Source organism: Phoxinus phoxinus (assembly GCF_949152265.1).
Source record: "Phoxinus phoxinus genome assembly, chromosome: 10".
NCBI lineage: Eukaryota > Metazoa > Chordata > Actinopteri > Cypriniformes > Leuciscidae > Phoxinus > Phoxinus phoxinus.
In genome coordinates, this window is record NC_136885.1 from 16,808,147 (window position 1) to 16,828,538 (window position 20,392).

General features: G+C 36.8%; 2 protein-coding genes across 2 annotated transcripts in view; one reads left to right on the forward strand and one right to left on the reverse strand.

The window, feature by feature from the left end:
* The first annotated feature begins 2,711 nt into the window (after window positions 1-2,711).
* The window catches only part of grin2db (glutamate receptor, ionotropic, N-methyl D-aspartate 2D, b), a 107,832-nt gene continuing 90,151 nt past the window's right edge, over window positions 2,712-20,392 (forward strand). The window contains exon 1 of the mRNA XM_079626006.1: window positions 2,712-2,980. Within this exon, the coding sequence (XP_079482132.1) occupies window positions 2,966-2,980 (15 nt within the window). The 5' untranslated portion in view covers window positions 2,712-2,965. The remainder of the gene's footprint in view (window positions 2,981-20,392) is intronic.
* pitpnc1b (phosphatidylinositol transfer protein cytoplasmic 1b) lies at window positions 4,707-19,456 on the reverse strand. The gene is made up of 9 exons (XM_079625456.1): window positions 19,009-19,456; window positions 16,718-16,866; window positions 13,892-13,997; window positions 13,526-13,597; window positions 9,482-9,574; window positions 6,946-7,101; window positions 6,793-6,856; window positions 6,520-6,603; window positions 4,707-6,115 (listed from the first exon to the last, which is right to left on the reverse strand). Exons 1-9 carry the CDS (start codon window positions 19,054-19,056, stop codon window positions 5,955-5,957), a joined length of 933 nt encoding a protein of 310 aa, XP_079481582.1. The 5' UTR covers window positions 19,057-19,456; the 3' UTR covers window positions 4,707-5,954.

Sequence of the window (20,392 nt, forward strand, 5' to 3'; positions counted from 1 at the left end):
AACCGATTGCATCATTTGTTTGTTTAGACTATTTATAGTCCTCAAGTGTGCAATGATCCTTTGTTAAATAGTAGGCTACATTTTTTAATCTATCTATCTATCTATCTATCTATCTATCTATCTATCTATCTATCTATCTATCTATCTATCTATCTATCTATCTATCTATCTATCTATCTATCTATCTATCTATCTATCTATCTATCTATCTGTCTATCTGTCTCAAATAAAAAGGAAATTAAAATAGGCTAAGTGTGAAAAGGAATGAGGTAAGAGAATGGAAAGATAAGAAATGAGATAGGAAAAAAGTATAGGCAGAATTGCAACCTTTGCTTGTGGCTATCTGATGTTTTAATAGAAGCTAAGTGCTGAGGAATCGGATGAGAATTGTGAAGATTTCCTGGTTTTCTGAATAGGATCTCATTACTATTATGGACATGTTTAGGGTGGAGAGGCTTTTTTGGCTGCTTGTTGGTGAAGTCTCATTATGTAATGACATACGACGACCCTTGTATGTCATGCCCTGTGTGTTTTTGTGTGTGCATTCACATAATGTCCATATAATGACCATACTAACTATTTTATTTTCTACCCTTGTTTGTGTCCATGACAACACTAAAGGGTGTATGTGTGTGTGTGTGTGAGAGAGTATATAATTATCGCAATGTGTGCTTTTAGGTTCTCTGCTTATATGGAAAAGTGTAATTCCACCTTTGTGAATCAATAATACATCTCTATTAAGATCCATTGGGCTTTATTAGGCAACATATGCTTGTGCGTGTGCCCCGTGTGTGTGCCCGTGTGTGTCAGCTGGGGGTGGCTCCAGCAATATAATTACTGCTCATAAATTACCCTTGAGATCTTTTTAACCCACCTATACGTATTTATGATAATAATGATTAGAGACAGACAATAAATGCATCAGTATCTGGGTTAGTTCACAGGGCTTGGGTCAGTCTATCTTTTAAGCAGCTCTGCTCTGTGAGATACAGTTTGCAGTTACAGTGAATTCTGTTGAGAAAATGAGTGATTTTATCTTTGTCAGGTAAGTCTAATGTTAAATATGAATTATCTGTTGACATTTAATGGTTGTGAGATGTGTATTTCAATGCGGTTTATCACTTCGAGGTAATATGGGTTGTCAGATATAATGACATTTGTTCTAGATATGGTATATATGCTTTTACTCTGTGAAATACATAAGATTAATTTTTGATGAGAATTTAAAATAGTAGAAAGAAATTGGATGAGGATTGGAGGCTGCCTGGCTTTAAAAGGATGTAAAACCCACAAATATAGCCTCATAAAAAAGAGGTCCATACAAATGGACTCATGCACAATATTAGTAGCGCTTAAATGACATGAATATTGTGTAGGTCCTACAATTTAAAGCATTTTATTCAATTGGTCTGTTTATTCTATTCTGAACTGATCTTTTAATCTTCTGCACTAGTGGTACTGCCTTAGAAGCTTTCTTCTAATGAAATTTATACATCAGAAATGCTCTCTTGAGAGCGATATAAATTGGGATGTGAAGGAGGGGCAGCAAGGAAAGGATGAGAGAGAATGCAGATACTGAGAAATTGAAAGAAAGAGAGAGCCAGAGCTGTAACAGAACAGCCTGGAGTTCTTTGAGTGCTACTAGGGGACTTCAGGAACCATGGATTCAATCTTTGCCTTCCACATCCCTTCGTCAGAGAGATAAAAAGAAGGAAATAAAACGCTATAATGAATGAATACAGCAATTGCCACAGGAGGAAGCAGCAGCAAGGATCTTTGCAATTATATGTGATGAGAAAAAGTGAATGTACCGATGACAGCAAAAATGCAGCTTCTAGAACGCTTAAAGCTTACAACATGCCTGCGCTCAGACTTTTGTTTACAAAGTCACTTTTTATTGATGTTTTTTTGGGGTCTTTGACCCCTCATCAAGAAGTGAGGAATTATTAGAAAGTATAATGTTACAAAAGATTTCTATTTTAAATAAATGTTATGTTTTAAACTTTCTATGCATCGAAGATCCTTAAAAAATGGTTCACGGTTTCCAGAGAAAAATGTAGAAACTGATAAAAAACAATCAAAAACTGATGTTAAAAATTAGTAATAATATTTCAAAATATGACTGTTTTTACTATATTTTAGATAAAATAAATGCTGCCTTGGTGAGGATAAGAGACTTATCACTTTGAGATTTGCCAAAGTTGCAGAATTATATTTAGTGTTATTAAATGATTTGTTTTTAAAGTTTTTAAAGAACTTTAAGTTAGTATTAGATGATGGCAGCAGAGATGATCTGAATGTAAAGATAGAGCAAATTAATGAAATATCCAATATCTGCATACTGATAAAAAAAATAATAAAAAAAACTAAAAAAAAACTCTAATCTTGGGCGATAACCAGTGTGGTACAGATGTATCATGCATCCTTTAGTAATTTTATTATTTAAAAAAAAAAGTGATGATGTGACCCTTTTAACGTTCATCCTTTAATTTGAGCTGCTTGACATAGCATCATTGGCTTTACCAATGATGTGAGTTTAGAGCTACATGTTTGTTCAACCAATGGCAGAAATATTCCCCTTCTTACAAGATGTAGGCAGCTAAGTTAATATGGTGTCCCCAGAATGTGTCTGTGAAGTTTCAGCATTTTTGAGTGGAAGGAAAAACATGCTGTTTTCGTGCATGTATCTTTAAAGCTGCAGTCCTGTAGCTTTTCCTCTTTGTCGCCATCTCTGTTTGAAATCTGCAGTTGCAGTTATTCGCGGAATTATCAACTTTACGTGGGTTGTGCCTCGGCATGGCACAGCGCGGATGAATCCAATGTTTTGAGGAGAATGTACGGCTGTCAGTCACCACGCCAGTGTGGATATAGCCTACTCAATATAAATATAATACTGGCATTCAGAATCACAGATTCTACTTTTTGGAAGTATGACCAACATAATAATTAATTGTTTCACCGGAAAATGTCATCTGAACAAGTAAGTAACATTCACTTAGGCTATATGTTCTGACCAACTAAGGGGAAAAAAGCATTGCAGTAAATCGCCTTAATTAAATCTAACGATCGATTTAAGTCAAACTATGCAAATTATACTTTGTTGTCATATAGTTAACTTTAACAACACCAGTATTGCGTGACTACATGTATTTAAGTAGCATACCTACTCAGTAACTGAACGAATTAGCCTAAACGAACAAGAGCGCTAACGTTACTGTTACATAATTGAACCGTTGAAATTTCGTACCTGTCCAGCAGAAAAAAAGCCGTCTCTGCGTCCGTTTCGAACCCCAAAACACGGAGTTTCACCTTTCAAATGCCCTTCCGATATTTATTCTTGTTTTCGCATTGAGCCGGTTGCAGTCTCTTTTTTTTCGGGGTTTTTCTCACTGCCGTTGAGAAATCTCAGATTTGATTGTAGGTTTTGCAAGTTCAACATGGGTTATAGGTCGAAAGTTGAATGAACGAGTATTTATGTCCTTTCGATTTCTTACAGGTTGAGTTGCCCATAACACAGCATTCTGCTAATGAACGCTGATTGGTCAGTGAAGGACTGATTACGACCAGAGATACCGCTTGATGGCAGCCAGCGTGGCATCCGAAGCGGGACCAGAATGTTAAGGCGGACTTTTTCAAACAAAAACTCTTCTAGCACGTGTGTTTACCTGTGTCAGAGAAAAGAAAGTGCAGAGCGCGAAAGAACCAAAGTGACTGAAGGATTGCCGTAAAGCAGTATCTCTGGTCGTATGACGTCATTGACATTTTAAAAGACGTTTTAAATTGAAGACGTTCAATTTGTAATTTTTTTGCGTCTCCGTTCGAATACAACATTCAAATTACTAGACAAAAAATTATATCCTGAGAAAAATGGATTTTGAGGGGTATAGCTCCATAGACCTCCATTCATTCTGCACTCGTCACGTGAGCTCCCTCATATGGAACCAGAGTGGAACTGCAACCAGTTCAGAAGCCGGAAGTTTATGAGAGTGGCAGTTCTCCCCAGACATTCTCTGGCAGAACCGATCACCAGTGATCAGCGCGAGATGCATGCCGGTTAGAAATGTGTCAGAGTGCTGTCCGCCTGGCTCTGATGTCATGCTGATGTATGTCAAAAAGCTCTCGCGAGCGCAAGACGGATGTGTCGGATTCTGCAGTCGAGCATAGTTGCTCTCCACCGACTGCGCTGATCAAAAGCATGATGGGAAACGACTTCCTGACGACACAGCTTAATGCTCATTGGTTTAAACAACCGTGATGTATTGTTCTCTTTTAAAATGTTTGATTTTAAAACTCTGATATCATGTTTTTTTTATATGTATAAATTATGAGCGAATATTCCCAAACTTTCTGACAGGGTGATCTCTAGGCTATGGGTTATGTGATGTCATTGTATAAAAAAAAAATATATATATATAGCCTATGTGTGTATTAAAGTAAAAATGATTGTGCGCGCACCAGACGCAGAGCGAGAGAGCGAGCGAGGTGCGCACGAGATGCAGAGCAAGAGAGAGAGAGAGAGAGAGAGAGAGAGAGAAATATTTTCTCTGTTTGGTTTTGATTATCATCTTAATCGCGGTCACCCTCATGTGACATCGCAATTCTTCATCATCATGAAGGTTTATTATATGCATACGTCTTAAAGCCATATCAGTCTAAACTTCTGATATATGGTTTTCTAAGTGCACACATCCGAAGCACAGTGATTCGAAGCTGGCTGTCAAATGGCGCACCATTTTTAATAGAGTATTAAACTAATTTCTCTATTGCGCTTAAACTCTCAAATACACACAAGATTATGTCACATAAACACAGTCAGTTATATCTGTGAACGTAAACAGCAAGTAAAGAAATCACATGTGTATATTAGATCTGTGTATTAAAGTGAAAACAGCGTAATATACAGTACCTACTGCTATAAATGTTGTTAATAACAATAAAAAACGGAAAATCACTCACTGCATTTGATTGAATATATTTAGTATTAATAACAAGAATGCATTTCTTACTTGAATGCTGCTATTAAATGCTCTGGCGAGGAGATAAACATGGCGGACTATGTACAGCTCACTCAGGGCGGGTCTATGCTAATAGGGCAGAGTCGGTCAGCAGTCGTGGGCGGGGCCTAAGCAATGTGACGTCATATTGCAGAAACTGCAAATGGCTTATTCTGAGACACTGCTTATGATTTATGGGGATTAAAAAAAAGGAGTGGATGGATTTTTACCATTATAGGGTGGTTGGCCTACACACATTTATGTTCAAACACCATTTGCATAATAGGTCCCCTTTAATTCTGATTAACCAGTGACAAACACCGAATATCACCAGTGGCATGTATCGAATGAACGGTGTGATAACTGTCAAATAACGGATGTTGTTCAGTCCATCGTAGTCTTTAATCTTCTCACCAAAAGTACCATTGATAATGTTCTTACTATGTGCTGCACGACTATACAATCAATTACGTTTCTTCAATGTATTGATACAGGGTCAAAGGTTAGTCTCAATAACCCGTAACCCACTAGAAATTTCGGCTAGTTCCTCACAATCACCAGAATCCATATGATTGGGTTTCACTGAACCGGTCTACTGATTCCATCATTATGTCAATAGAGGCTTTTCATATCCATTCTGTGCTCAGGTGGGTCTGTTGTCTCCTTGTTCATTTGGCACTGGAATAGACTGTTTGTTGAATCCATTTCGGTGATTTGGGCTTGTCTGTGAGAAAAGCAAATTAAGGCACTATGGTTTCACTCCATGGAGAGCCAGAGTCTTTTACATAGTATCTGAAATCCTTTAGTAAGATCTCTGCATGAACACAAGCATGCAAGTCCAGTGGGAATGGAAAGCAGAGAGTGACAATGTGGAATGTCTTTCTATCAGTTTTGGTTAGAAGAGAAAGTCCAAGTCGAGAGAATTTTGCCAAATGTTTCAAGAAATGGTTCTTGTGGGTATTATTCCGGGGTAGAGTTTAATCTCAAGGGACTTTTGATGGAGGAAGGGCTGGATGAAGAGTCTAACATGTCTTCAGTCTTTACCCCCATCTTTTTCAGTGACGATTCATCCGTAACAGAGATGGAGCGAGTGTAGCTGGGTCGCTTTGGAGGAGCAGGGTCTGAAAAGCAGACAAGGGAATCAGTTTTGCCACAAATGCTTCTGATTTATCGGATCATGTTGCAACAGTTTTGTTGGATGAGTCATGATGACTTCCATATTAATTGGAAAGTTGCATCACTTTGCTGACTAAACTGTAACAGCTGTGATGCAGTGTAAAACATTTACCAACAGAGGGCAGTGAGAGATGACAGAGTTTACAATGAAAATCTATTCAAACTCTAAATCTAGAAATGTTATAATGGATTTTTTTCTTTTTTAAATTGTGGTTCGGCACTAATTCTAGGTCACTAATCATTAAGCAAATTTGTGATATTGATTGATATTCATTTTTCAATTCCAAATTTTTACTTAAATTCTTATGCTAATTATATAATTTCAGCATTTTTATTGCTCTTTCTCTACCTGTGGAAATTTCACTCTTGATTTGGCAGTTGGTTTCCTCCTGCTGTTTTCTCTCGTACTCTCTCACCTGCTCGATCGTCATTCCTGCATAGTGCGCAAATATTTGTTATACGTTTGCCGGTATTTGCGAAGAATTAAGACGGATGACATGCAGCATTTGAGTGCCAAGTGAGGAATCAGGATTCTCATGTGTACTTAACAGAGCATGTCATAAATTATGGTAATGAGCAGAGCATGATGATGTAATGAAGCATTACAATACGTCTCATTTACCATGCCACTCGTCAATCCATGCCACCGCCTGTCTGTGTCCCACCAGCAGAATGTCACGAATGTTCTATGAATCATAACATGCATTAATATGACACATGATGGGATTACATGACTGAAAGCATAATGTAATGCATGGGACATAACCGTCAGTACCCTGTGAATGAAGTCCTCTGTTCTTCCCTGGAAGCCGTAGACCTCAAAGGTACAGGTGACTCTTTTGTAGGAGCACATGATGGGTGTAGTGGAGTTCCTCCAGTCATCCACTAGGGGTCCCCGGCCTGTTTTCTCTGACACCCAGTGTCTCAGATCCTGTTTGTTTTAAGTAGATACACATTACCTGCTGAGTGAGCAGATTATTGCTTGTTCTTGTGTGTGTGTGTGTGTGTGTGTGTGTTGCATGCTGTGCATGAATCACTGTGCAGGGGTGACATTACTTTTCACAGTTGGTCATGTGGTGTCCCATTTTTAAAGCGTTAGAGGCACAAATTCCATGCTTTTTTGTTGTGTGACCTATTAGATATGTTTGATAAATGATTATCTAACATAAAATTAACATAGCATGAAAAGTAGTTAGTGCTAAACATAACATTTTGGGTTCAGCCCTGCGTAAAATGAGTGATTTTGGCTTGTTTGTTGTCTAACAATACAAATCTTCATAATATTTAGGCTACATAATCTGTTGAAATGATGTTCAGTTAATTGTCATAAAAGCAGTTCTAATAAGCAAAAATGTAGGTGTGTCCCTTTTTTTGCTTAACAATTTTGGTGCATGAATTATATTCTCCCGTTACAAAAAGTGTAACACTCAAGAAGTAATATAATTTGGACAGTTTTTAAAGCATGACAAGTAAATTAATCTTGTTCTGTATTCTAATTTTTTCCACAAATTGTGTTGATTGCATTCATCAAGCTCAGCCATTCAACTCTGTTACTGTTATAACATAACAATTATCAAACAATTTACTAAAATTCATGGGAAAAACCACCTAGCTCATATTTTCCATTTAGCAATGATTCTTTATTTAATGCTAATGACATGTTAATATCATTTTTGAAGATTGTTGTACCGTTATTCATGTAAATTGTTAGTTTAAAAAAAGTTTTATAGCCAATATAACCTCCATTAGCCTAAATGGAAAGCTTTTTGTGATTTCTGAGGACAAAATGGAAATTAAAGTCATCTAACATTGTATTTGAAAGCCATCATTAACAATGATTATGGCATAAACTGTAGATGATCAGGCTCTGCTTTCGTTACAGAACATAATTTCGTTCAATTACAGAACATAATTAGTCTCAACTACTTGTAATAACATAATATAATAATATTTGAAGTATTGATTCACCCATCTGTATTTTAAAGTTTTGGTCCCTTGTCTGTAGAACTTAAATAATTTTTTTTGGGTAATCCTTGGATTTGTCTTTTTCCTAACTTGGCATATGACAGCTATGGATTTGAGGTTGCGCATGACTGAATCTGAGAGAACATGGAAACATGCTTTCCTCTGATGAATTGTTTGTCCACTGAGAAAGCAGCAGATTCCGATAAACTGTATCTCTAAGTAGAGCACACTGATGAATGTGGTTTTTATGTAATGTTTGTCTTGAGGTTTTTGTTTCTGCATTTGTGTGCACTGTGCAGTGCACTGTGCAGTACACACATACTTATGTAGAGCTGTGTTAGTTTCTGTTGTGTCATTTAAATACTAGCTTTGAAGACATTTGCAGTTCACTGATATAAGGGTGCAAAGACTATGGAGAACACAGTAGACTGGATGGTTATTTATTTGTGTGTCAGAGTTGTTCACCGTTTGGAATTGAGCTGAGAATTTAATGCCCTTTAAATTTGATGAACATGATACAAAAGATTCACATTTAAGGAAGAATAAACAAGCTGCTGTAAGTGTTGTTTTTAATAATAACATTGTTGGGCATGAATCATACACCCAACATATCAACAATGGAATATTTGAAATGCCATGTATAGACATTAATTAGTTTGTCACGGTGGAAGAACATTTAATTTCACAGAATTTTCAGATTTTCTCAATATATTAAATGGATTTTAATAGTTATTTTTTATAAAGTTAGTTGAAAACGTAAACAAGTGGTGCTGTATGGCAGGGATTTTCAAACAAAACAAAACCAATCCATTTGAAAATTTTACTGTTTGATTCTGCCTTTCTGTTTTAATATTTTTCTTTAAAAAGTATAAATTTCTCTTTATACATAAAAATAAATGACGTTATATTTTAGGAAGGGGTCTCTCTCAAGGGGATCATTATATTTGGGGGGGACTTTTGCATAAAAAAACCCTTAGCCTATGTCAAATCTGTTTTGATGTTTGTGTTAACTTGACGACACTCAGTTTAGACTCAGTTTTGTCTAATGAGCCGATAATTTTTTCAGCCTACATATCAGGAGATAAATAGGCATAATTAGTCAAAAATTTATGATTTATTTATGTTTTGACGAAACTTGTGTTTCCTCTTATGTAGACTGCTGGTCTATACATTCCTCTTCCTGACATTCCCAATTCAAATCCCAATTTAGCATTCAATGGCGTGTGGCCAATTCAATTCACATTCCAACTCATGAATTGAAAATGAGCGCACTCGTAAATTCTGAATTTTACCCACCCCTGATTTAGTTTTGCCATGTATTTATGCATATATGAATGTATATGTACCTCCGACTTCTTGTAATGCTTATCAGGGATTGGATCGCTCAAAATATCCAAAAAGCAGACCGAGTTCTTTGGAGTTGGGTCATCACCAAACACCTACACAGGAGACATCAGACAAATCCAACAATATATTAAAGAATACACTGCTTTCTTATTCCAGCAATGCCCAAGTAAAATATGACAGTGTAACTTAAAGTTGTCTAAACATGGAAGAATAGAAATGCACCAACGTCTGCATCTGTTTGAAGACGAAGGGAAGCTGTTTCAGTGCTCAGCATTGCTCAGAGCAATCTTGATATAAAATACCACACATTGCAATGCAACTGGTTAAACATTCTGTTGTAGCCCATTACAGAACCTTGACACACTATAGAACAGAAAGACCGTAGGGCGTAGGCAGAGACTGAATTAATGCAAAAAACATGGAAACAAAGAGTGCAAAATCAAGCCTATATAGGCAGAAGTACTGAATTATGCACACTACTGCAGGCCAGTGGAGAAATAAACCAGATAACAAGTCTTAACTTAAAGGAGCGCTGCCTTGACTGTGCAGCATTGCAGGTGCTTTTTGCACCCGCTGGAATCTGAGAGAAAAGAACGAATGAAAAATAAGCAATTAAGTGGTGCTCTGATCTTTCTTTTGCGGGCTCTCTGTTTTTTTAAAAGTTGTTTATGGGTTAAAAACAATGCAGGTGTTTTAACAAACCCTTGCTCTTTTTCCTGTCCTGTTCTTTCCTCTCTCTTTGTCTTTTTATCTCTGTCTCCTCATGAGGAAAGCTGTTTACTGTTCCTCTTGTCTGATGTGTTGACACATTTGCACCAGTTTTGATTTGTTTGCCTGTGCTGGAGTTGTGAAACTTGTATGCAGTGGCTGTATGAAAAAAAACGATATGTTGGTGTTCATTTGGAGGTTAAGGTTTGGAACAACTTAAGGGCGAGAAAATGATGACAGAATCTACAATTTCTGGGTGAACTATCCCTTAAAGGGTTAGTTCATCCAAAAATGAAAATAATGTCATTAATGACTCACCCTCATGTCGTTCTAAGCCCGTAAGACCTCCGTTCATCTTCGGAACACAGTTTAAGATATTTTAGATTTAGTCCGAGAGCTTTCTGTCCCTCCATTGAAGCTGTATATACAGTATACTGGTCATGTCCATAAAGGTAATAAAAAGATCATCAAAGTAGTCCATGTGACATCAGTGGGTTAGTTAGAAGTTTTTGAAGCATCGAAAATACTTTTTGGTCCAAAAATAACACAAAATACGACTTTATTCCGCATTGTATTCTCTCCCGGGTCTGTTGTCAATCCTTCACAGTTACGCTGATGGCGTAAGACGCTGATGACGTGTTATCTGGTGCGCCCGAGCTTCGTTTACAGTCTGAGGGAGACGCACGCTGTAAAAGTGTCTCATCCGCGACATGCACATTTACGCACCATTAAAAAAATGATATCCACGCAAACAATGTAGAATAGCTTGAATATAGCGTGCGTCTCCCTCAGACTGTAAACGAAGCTCGGGCGCACCAGATAACACGTCATCAGCGTCTTCCGTCAGCAGCGTCACTGCGGAGTCCTGAACAACAGACCCGGGAGAGAATACAATGCGGAATAAAGTCTTATTTTGTTTTATTTTTGGACCAAAAAGTATTTTCGATGCTTCAAAAACTTCTAACTAACCCACTGATGTCACATGGACTACTTTGATGATCTTTTTATTACCTTTATGGACATGACCAGTATACTGTATATACAGTTTCAATGGAGGGACAGAAAGCTCTCGGACTAAATCTAAAATATCTTAAACTGTGTTCCGAAGATGAACGGAGGTCTTACGGGCTTAGAACGACATGAGGGTGAGTCATTAATTACATTATTTTCATTTTTGGGTGAACTAACCCTTTAAGTCATGTGTATGTCAATGAGGGAGTGTGTCTGCTGGTATGTGGAGAGAAAGTTGGATGAGTTGGAGGAAATCTATAAAGTATCAGTAACAAAACTCCCCCAGCCATCTCCCTCTTTTTTTCTTTCTTTCTTTCTTTCTTTCTTTCTTTCTTTCTTTCTTTCTTTCTTTCTTTCTTTCTTTTTTTCTTTTTTTCTTTCTTTCTTTCTTTCTTTCTTTCTTTCTTTCTTTCTTTCTTTCTTTCTTTCTTTCTTTCTTTCTTTCTTTCTCACAGGCAGATACTCATAAATCTCTGAGTTTCTTTGTGGCAGGTTGGATCTTGTTTAATTCTTATTTTTCGTTTCCTAATAACAGAGAGCACTCCGGGCACAACGGCCCCTCTCTCTCTCGCTCTCATTCGCTGTATGCAAGCAAACGCATGGCAAACCAATAATAATAACTCATCTCTTCTCAATAACTACTAAGTAAAAAGTCTGAATGACAACACAGCTAAATGAATTGTTTGTTGACAGCTTTATTAAGGTGTCTCAAATGACCTGAGGGCTAGTAGAATTATATATTTTTTGAAACCTAAAACTTTAACTGTCTACAGTAAACTGTTATTAGTGCGGTTTTATGGTTATTGATGCATTAAAAACCTCAAAGCGACTCATGAGATTGTATCTCCTGAGAACTCATTTTGTCCTTGCAGTAAATCGTCCCATTAAGAAGCCAGAGAGTGAGAAGTTATTTAAACCGATAAATACGAATGCACAATTAAAAAAATCTGGCCAATACTGATAAGATGATAATCATTTTATTGTTGTTTTGCATTTTTTTCTAAATAAGTTAAAAATAAAATAATAATAATTTACATGCTAAATGAATTTAGTTATCACAAAATTATATTGTACAGTATGAAAAATGTATATTAATTTTTAGACCAGCCAAAGATTACATTTAACAGTGTTATTAAACAGTAAGAGGTTCAACCAGGCGCTCAGGTGAAGTAATACAATCCGTGATAGGTGCTCTTGGGGTAGGGAAAAAATCCAAAGACACGAAAACCTGTTTTTTTTGTGTGTGTTTTTAGTGTTATTTAACAGTTGACAGCTTGAACAATAAAATATGCAATATCATCGGAAACTATATAAAAAAAAACTTTTATATTTTCCATTAGCTGATTTGGTACAGATATTGTGTATCCCTGTAATTTGAAGACTACAAACATAAATCAATCAAATTGCATATATATTTGTTGTTAAAATAATTTTATTTCAGACGAGAAAGCCAAATAAAGTTTCTGGAGTACCCTACAGTTTAAATGGTTGGGGTCGGTAAGATTTTTCAAAAATGTCGTTAAAAGAAGTTTATTACCAAGATGCTCATCAAAGATTGCATTTATAATATTTGTGACATATTATTACAATTTAAAGTAACTGTTTTCTATTGAAAAATATTTTAAAATGTAATTTATTGCTGTCAGCAGCCATTACTCCAGTCTTCAGTGTCTCATGATCCTTCAGAAATAATGCTGAATTGGCGCTCAAAGATATTATCTTATCAGTGTTGAGAACAAATATGCTGCTTAATATTTTTGTGGAAATCATGATAATTTTTTTTTCAGGATTCATTAAATAGAAAGTTCAAAATAACAGCGTAATAATGTGAGATTTTTTTCCCCCAATATATATACTGTAAGCTTTGAACAATTGAATGCATCCTTTCTGTATAAAAGTATAAGTTTCTTTAAACCCCTCCCCCCAAAAAAATCTTACTGACCCAAAACTTTTGAATGGTAGTGTACTGTAGCTGTGCCGATTAAAACAAAAAGATTGACATCCGTTAACTGAAGGTCTGTTGATGTAAATACAAGAGCCCTACAGCTTTGCTATAGTCTGACCGAAACCAGTTTTTGAGGCCCTGCTTTTAAGGCACTGGTGTCCGGTGTCAGAGGAGCGAGGTGGACTGTTTGGATCTGCTTACCTGACTGTTACTACTGAGTGCTTCACAGACGGACACGAGCACAATAGCCTTTACAAGGACGCGGCAGCTACGTGAGCCTCTGATGAATCGCCCTCCTTTAAGAGGATTATCTCCTGTAAGAACACACACTTGTGTGTGTCTGTGTGTGTATGCATGTGTGTTGCCATCTCTCACTCACATTTTCACTGCAACCGTTGTCATTCTCAAAGTGCGTCTCGATCCTGACATTGAACCTCGGTAGGAAGGAACACTTTTGAAAGGAGTAAAGAAATCAGAAAGAGGGAGAGTGAGAGTGAGGTGATTATCTTGTTTGCTCAGTGGGTCAGTGAGCCAAGAGCAAACTGCATGATTTTGAGCTGACATGTGAGAATACTTACAGAGTACTCTGTGGTAAAACACCAATGGACGTAGAGGGAGAAAAGTATGCAGAAGAGAAATAGAGTGTTAGGTTACGGCTGGTTACTGGTGCATTAAGAACACAAGGTGGATGTATGTGCCATGTGACGGCACATTACTATTCAAACACTGGTGTATTTATTGTAACAAAATACTTGGACTGACCTGTTATGGTGTAAGGGTAGAAGTTCCAGGCAGTTTCTGTTATATAAAAAGCCATGGGAACAAACTTGCTCATCCAGGTTGGCAGTTTGCTGAACACAGACAAAAAGGGAAACGAGAAGATGTTATGACGCAAAAGACACATTATACAACCCTCGGCTTAACTCCAGCATGAAGTTTGGACTGGAGTCAGTAAGATTTTAATGCTTTTATTCAGCAAGGATGCCTTAAATTGATCAAAAGTGACAGCAAAGACATTTGTAGTATCCTAAAAGATTTACATTTCAAATAAATTCTTCTTCTGTTCTTTTAAACTTAACCTTCATCAAAAAAAGAAAAAAAAATCACACAGCACGATATTAAGCACAACTTTTTTCAACTGTGATAAGAACTGTGGCAACACGAGAAGGTTAAATTTTTTAACATTATTTACTGTATTAACTAATCTGTGTTCATGTTACTTCACAGTGCATTAACTAATCTGTGAATTTCTAGTGAAATGAACGTTGCCGACTTGCGTAGGCCGTCTGCCAGAAGCTTGATATTTTAGTCGATAAAGTTTTAAACATGAATGCATCGCTTAACTTCAGAAGGCCTTTATTGACCCCCTAGAGCCGTGTGGAGCACTTTTATCATGGATGGATGCACTTTGATCGACTTGAAAAAATATACAGCCATTCACTGCCATTATTAAGCCAGGACATTTTTTAGTATAACTCCGATTGTATTCGTCTGAAAGAAGAATGTCATATATGACTTTAGAGTGAGTAAATCATGGGCTAATTTTAATTTTTGGGTGAACTATACCTTTAAATGCAGCGAGTGATTTTCTGTTTTTATTTTGTTGTGTGATACATATTAACAGCATTTATAGCAGTAGGTACTGTATATTACGCTGTTTTCACTTTAATACACAGATCTAATATACACATGTGATTTATTTACTTGCTGTTCACGTTCACAGTCAACCGACTGTGTTTTTGTGACAACCTTGTGTTTATTTAACAGTCTTAAGCGCAATAGAGAACGGTTTAATAATACTCACGGGACACGCCGTCTGACAGCCAGCTTTCTGTACGCGTGCTTCGGATGTGTGCGCTCAGAAAACCATATATCAGAAGTTTAGACTGATATGGGTTTAAAAACGCATGTAGGCAATAAACTTTCATGATGATGCAGAACTGCAATGTCATGTGAGCGTGACCGCGTTAGAGATGATAATCAAAACCAAACAGATGTTTTAGTTTTTGTCAGAGTATTGGAGGCACAAGTTGTAAAGGCGGATTCTGCACATTCTGGAAAGCAGGATGGGGAGCAGCAGCTCATTTGCATTTAAAGTTACATTCACGAATACAGCACGTTTTCCCTTCCACTCAAAAATGGGCCATCACAGTAATAAATGATATTTTAAAATGTATTAAAATAGAAAAGGTATTTTAAATTGTATAATATTTTAGAATATTAGTGTTTTTACTGTATTTTTATTCTTACCGACCCCAGACTTTTGAACGGCAGTGTAGCCTACATTGTTCAATTGTTGGCTAAAATTAATTGGAAAAAAGTTAGTTCTGTTTGTTTGCAGTTGCCTTTTGTTTTGATATGTTGTGCCTTGTTTAATGAAAATCATTTAAAGTTTGTCTTAAGTGTCCAGATACTTTTTGGGGCCACTGTAGATATGAATGTGCAGGGGTGAGAGGTCAGGCAGCCGTCACAATAGCTATAAGTCTCACTTCCAGAGGTGTCTGGTGCCATCTGTGCCTCAAAAAAACAAAACAGACAGAGTCCAAAAAAACCCCACTACATAGAGAGAGAGAGAGAGAGAGAGAGAGAGAGAGAGAGAGAGATAATGAACTCAGCACTGTAAGATAAGGCAGCACAGACAGCGCTTGAGATTTACAGCATGAGGACTTGAGTGATGGATGAATGGACAGAGGATGAGAAGAGAGGGGTGGAGAAGAGAAGATGTAGATCATTCACGGTCAGCCAGTTGTGTCGAGCGCCACGGATGTGTCCGCGCGCTCTCACACTCTCTCTTTCCCCATTTCTGAAGTGACAGACATTTCCACAGTGTGTCCCGCCGAACAGCACATTCCCACCAAACAACTGGCATTACATTACAATCCTTTGACGCTCGTATCTTGACGATACAAGTTAAATTATTCATAATTACAATGCAGCGGTTCAGCAGATATACTTGTAAACAGCGTATAATGATCTCGTCTGCGGTAATATCAGGATTTGAATTAGACTCACATGCTCCACGATAAGATTTATTTGACCATTAGGAACTTAATGCTCTGCCCTTTTGGTCTTTGCTAACACATTAATGGCTTGAAAAATTTGCTTTACTGCTAGAGGTGCAGTAATTCATATTCACAACAGCATCTAATGACTGACTGAGTGTGAGTGTGTGTGTGTGTGTGTGTGTGTGTGTGTGGGGGGGGGGGGGGCTGTTCTGTCCTTGTAGGGCGATAGTGTAAAGAATATAAGAAAACAGGCAATTACAATAAGTGTGTATGCATGTTCACCGCGTGGGATGATATCACTGAATGTACGTGATCTTCCTTAGGCCGGTTGTGTTGCTGTGTATTTTTGCTTGAAGCTCGAAAGGAAGGGAAGGGAAAGGGGTTTTTTTGGAGGTAAAGTGAGAGATGGCCGGAGCTCTGCTGCATGCATAAAGGTGTTAGCTGCAGTCATCAATAATAACTGATCGCTGGCACGTTGGCAGGTGTGTGATGTAAACTGTGAACAAAACAGGATGGCTTATGCGTGCGTGTGCGTGTGTGTGTGTGTGCAGTGTGCACGATCTCACCTGTTGAGGAAGATGCGTTTCTCTGTGATCTGACCGGCTCCGTGTTTGTGGTCTGTGCAAGGTTCATTACGGATGACCTCCACCCCTTCACCTCCTCCGCTCTGCTCTCTGCTGTGCTTGCTGATCATGTATAACTGGCCGATCTTGTACTAAGGACGAGAGAGAGAGAAACCCCTGTTTGTGACCTCACGTTTCATTTCTCTTTTTTTTTTTTTGGCCTTGTTTTTTAGCTAGGTTGAGCAAAATCCAGGATTTTAGAAATGGTTCACTTTCAGCTCACAATTTGGAATGTGATTTGAATTGGCTATGTTCCACATGAATGTTGAATTGGAATTTAAATTGGAATGACAGGAAGTTGAATTCCCCTATTGAAAAAACCTATACCAAAATGTATTTAAAATACATTTATTTCATAAGTATAGAATCTATTAACATATTTGCTGACATAGCCTATCACTTTAGAATTACTGATATAAATATCATAATTAAAACTTTTTTTTTGGAGTACTACTTTTTTGCACAATGCACTTTTATTTTGCAACAACGTAAATTCTTAACTTACACTTTTGGACTAATTCTGTCAATTTGTTCTCTGATATCTGTACGCTTTGACTGATTTTAAGTTCAATAATGCCAAATGAACATATCAATCAAGATTTAAATTTTTGCCATGCAGCAATAAAAAAGTGCATTTTTTTTTTCCGAAATAGGAAATATTGACAAAAATTTGACTATTTTATTATTGTTATTATTATAATATAATTTATTGTTAATATATTACTTAAATTATAGGGCATTCTTGGAAACTGTGTTGTGTCATAATGATCCATGAAACAAAATGTTATTTGTTAAATATAATAAAACATATATAAATTAAATATTTAAAGTAAATGTATTACATTTCTGTAGGTGCCATTTTTCCAATCAAACATTAATTATTAGTATAATATATTTTTTTGGAATAGCCTACATTTTGTGGTATTTGCTATTACGATAACGTTACAATTTATGGCAAAATTGTTGAGAAATTTTTTATTAACAAAGATATACAATTCATCAGTTTACATTTTTTGATAATGGCTTGTTCCATAATGATCTATGAAATTAAATTTGATTTGTTAAATCAACTATAAATTTAATATTTTCTTAAATTATTACATTTCTGTAGGTGCATGCCATTTTGCAACCAAACATTGATTTAGTAATGTTGTGACGTGCTATTATAACGGTTTATGGCTAATTTATTCTGAGAATGTAAAAAATGTAAACAAAATGATACATTTCATGAGTTTAAAGCTTTTTTAAAATACTAAACAGTCACTAACAATGTTTCTATCCAAAGTTGTGAGTTTAACTTTTGCGCAAAATTGGAATGTTGCATAAGACGTTTACAAATAAAGCATAATTTCCATCCCATGTGTTCAAGTGAATGGTCACTCCCTGGGAAATTGGCGCAAAATATCTGTAATAAAAATGCAAGTTGCTGCAATCAGGGAAGCCACCTAGGTGGGTGGAAACATAGCTATTGTCATAGTGTGCTTGATCTGTCATATAAATATGTTTCGTTTTTTTGCCTAAAGATTGATATTCACTGAAGAGCACAAATCGTCTCAGGATAATTATTTCCACATGCAAAAACCGTGTTGGCAGCACTGACAATGTTCCTGCTGTTTGTCTGAGGATAATTCTTTTGAAATCGGTAATGTGAAAACTCAATCCTACAATCACTATTTATCACCGATGATAACGACAGAGACCTTGTGAAGCTTGGAGCATAAAAACACTGTCTGTACACGCACAACAGAGCTTCTCCAGAAAAAGGGGGCGGTGCTCCTGTCTGGAAACTATGCGGTCTAGTGCTGATGTAGTCCATAGACGAATTCTAAGGCAGACTTTTAGGTCAGGTGTGCTTGTTTGGGCTTGTCTGATCTGAAGTTGGGCTACTTGAAGGTGAAACATACATAGACTAAACAATCCCTGACCCTTCTGTAGAAACCCAAGCTGTTTGTTGGAAAGGCCTTTGTGTTTTGTTTCTAGGCTTGAGGTGACTTTGAATGAAAATACATAACTGGTCAGACCCGTTTAGGTAAAGAAAACGGCTGAAATAGGGAGAATTTGAAATGCAGCCCGCAGACATACACAGAGCTAGATTAAGGTTTCATCTGCATAAACAGAGTGGAATAAACATCTTGATAATGTTTACGTTCATGCACACTAATCATGTGGACAGCTGCAGTACACACAAACATATGGAAGCAAACCCAAACACATGTAAAAAGTTACTAACTTACCTCATCGACAGTGAGCGGCATGCATATCCGGTATTCTTTTGTCAACATGGTTTGGTTGAAATTAGACTTGTTTTATCCTTTTGTCTCTCTTTCTCTTTCTGTTTCTCTCAAGCGTCTGTTTTCTACTTTTAGACTGTGTCAGCGTATGAAACTGTCAAGCGGTTTCCGTAAAGCAATGTTGCACCCCTCTTCCTCTCTCACTTCACTGATGTCAGAGCTGGTCCTGTAAACTCTGCCAATGTGTATCCGCCGTGTTTATTTGATTGTTCTCATAGTCTCTGTCTTTCTCTTTCAGTGTCCCTCTTTCCTGGCTCTCTGTGTCATGAATGCACTCACTCCTTTAGCATTCAGTTCTTCCGTTCTGTTTTTAATTCACGGTTTAATGTGATATTGCAGAGATAAGAGCAAAACCGAAGCTTCCTCTCTCTACTTCTCTCTTTCTGTGTCTGTGTTAAAGAAGCAAACAGACTGCAGTTCATGTGTAACCTTGCCATGTTCTTTGCCCCTCCCTCTTCCCTCCCCTCGTCTCCGTTCTGTGTGCATTCTTTTCTTCTGTGCTTATCTTTATTCTTTCTCTCCTGCCTCAGCCCATTCCTCCTTTTCCCTCCTCTACCTGACTTTACTTTCCTCTGCTGGTTTCCCACACAATACCATCGCTCCATCTTTTTCATCTTTCATACTTACAGTCCTACTTTTACTTTCTCCCTCTTTATCCTGCTCTCTCTCAATAAACTTCACTTTGCCCCAGATTAAACAACCACACTCTGTTTACAATACAAAATGCACTAACCTGCTCAGTCTGTAGAATCCTTTCTGCCAGATCGTGTGTGTGTGTTAGTGTGAGAGAGAGAGGTTTACACTATCGTTCAAAAGTTTGGGGTTTTGAAAGAAATTAATTCTTTTATACAGCAAGGACACATTACATTGATCAATACTGACTCTAAAAACATTTAAAATGTAACAATATATTGTTTATTTTCAAATAAATGCTGTTCTTTTGAAGTTTCCATTAAAGAATCCTGTAAAAAAAAAAAAGGTAATTTTTCACAAAAATATCAGCAGCACTACTGTTTTCAACATTGCTAATAATAATAATAAATATTTACTGAGCATATCAGCATATTAGAATGATTTCTGTAGGATCATATGTACATTTTACTGTACTTTGATAAAATAAATCGAGACTTCTTTCAAAAAAATAGAACATTAATATGACTTTATGATAATTTTCTAATGAGCATTTAGCAGAGTTAAAGTTTTTTTTTATATTTTTGGGGCAAAAATGTCAGTAATGTTAGTGTGATACAGCTTTCGTGATCGAAGAGAAAAAAACTTTATTACCGGTAAAAGAAAAGAAGAAACTTGCAAAGTTCAGGTTGCTAAA

Excerpts from the sequence above, each read along its gene's own strand:
- pitpnc1b (XM_079625456.1), bottom strand. The coding sequence starts at position 19,056 with ATGTTGACAAAAGAATACCGGATATGCATGCCGCTCACTGTCGATGAG. Across the intron at positions 16,867-19,008 it reads TGCCGCTCACTGTCGATGAG|TACAAGATCGGCCAGTTATA; the intron begins GTAAGTTAGTAA and ends TCTCGTCCTTAG. Across the intron at positions 9,575-13,525 it reads ACAACGGTTGCAGTGAAAAT|GTGTTTGGTGATGACCCAAC; the intron begins GTGAGTGAGAGA and ends TCTCCTGTGTAG.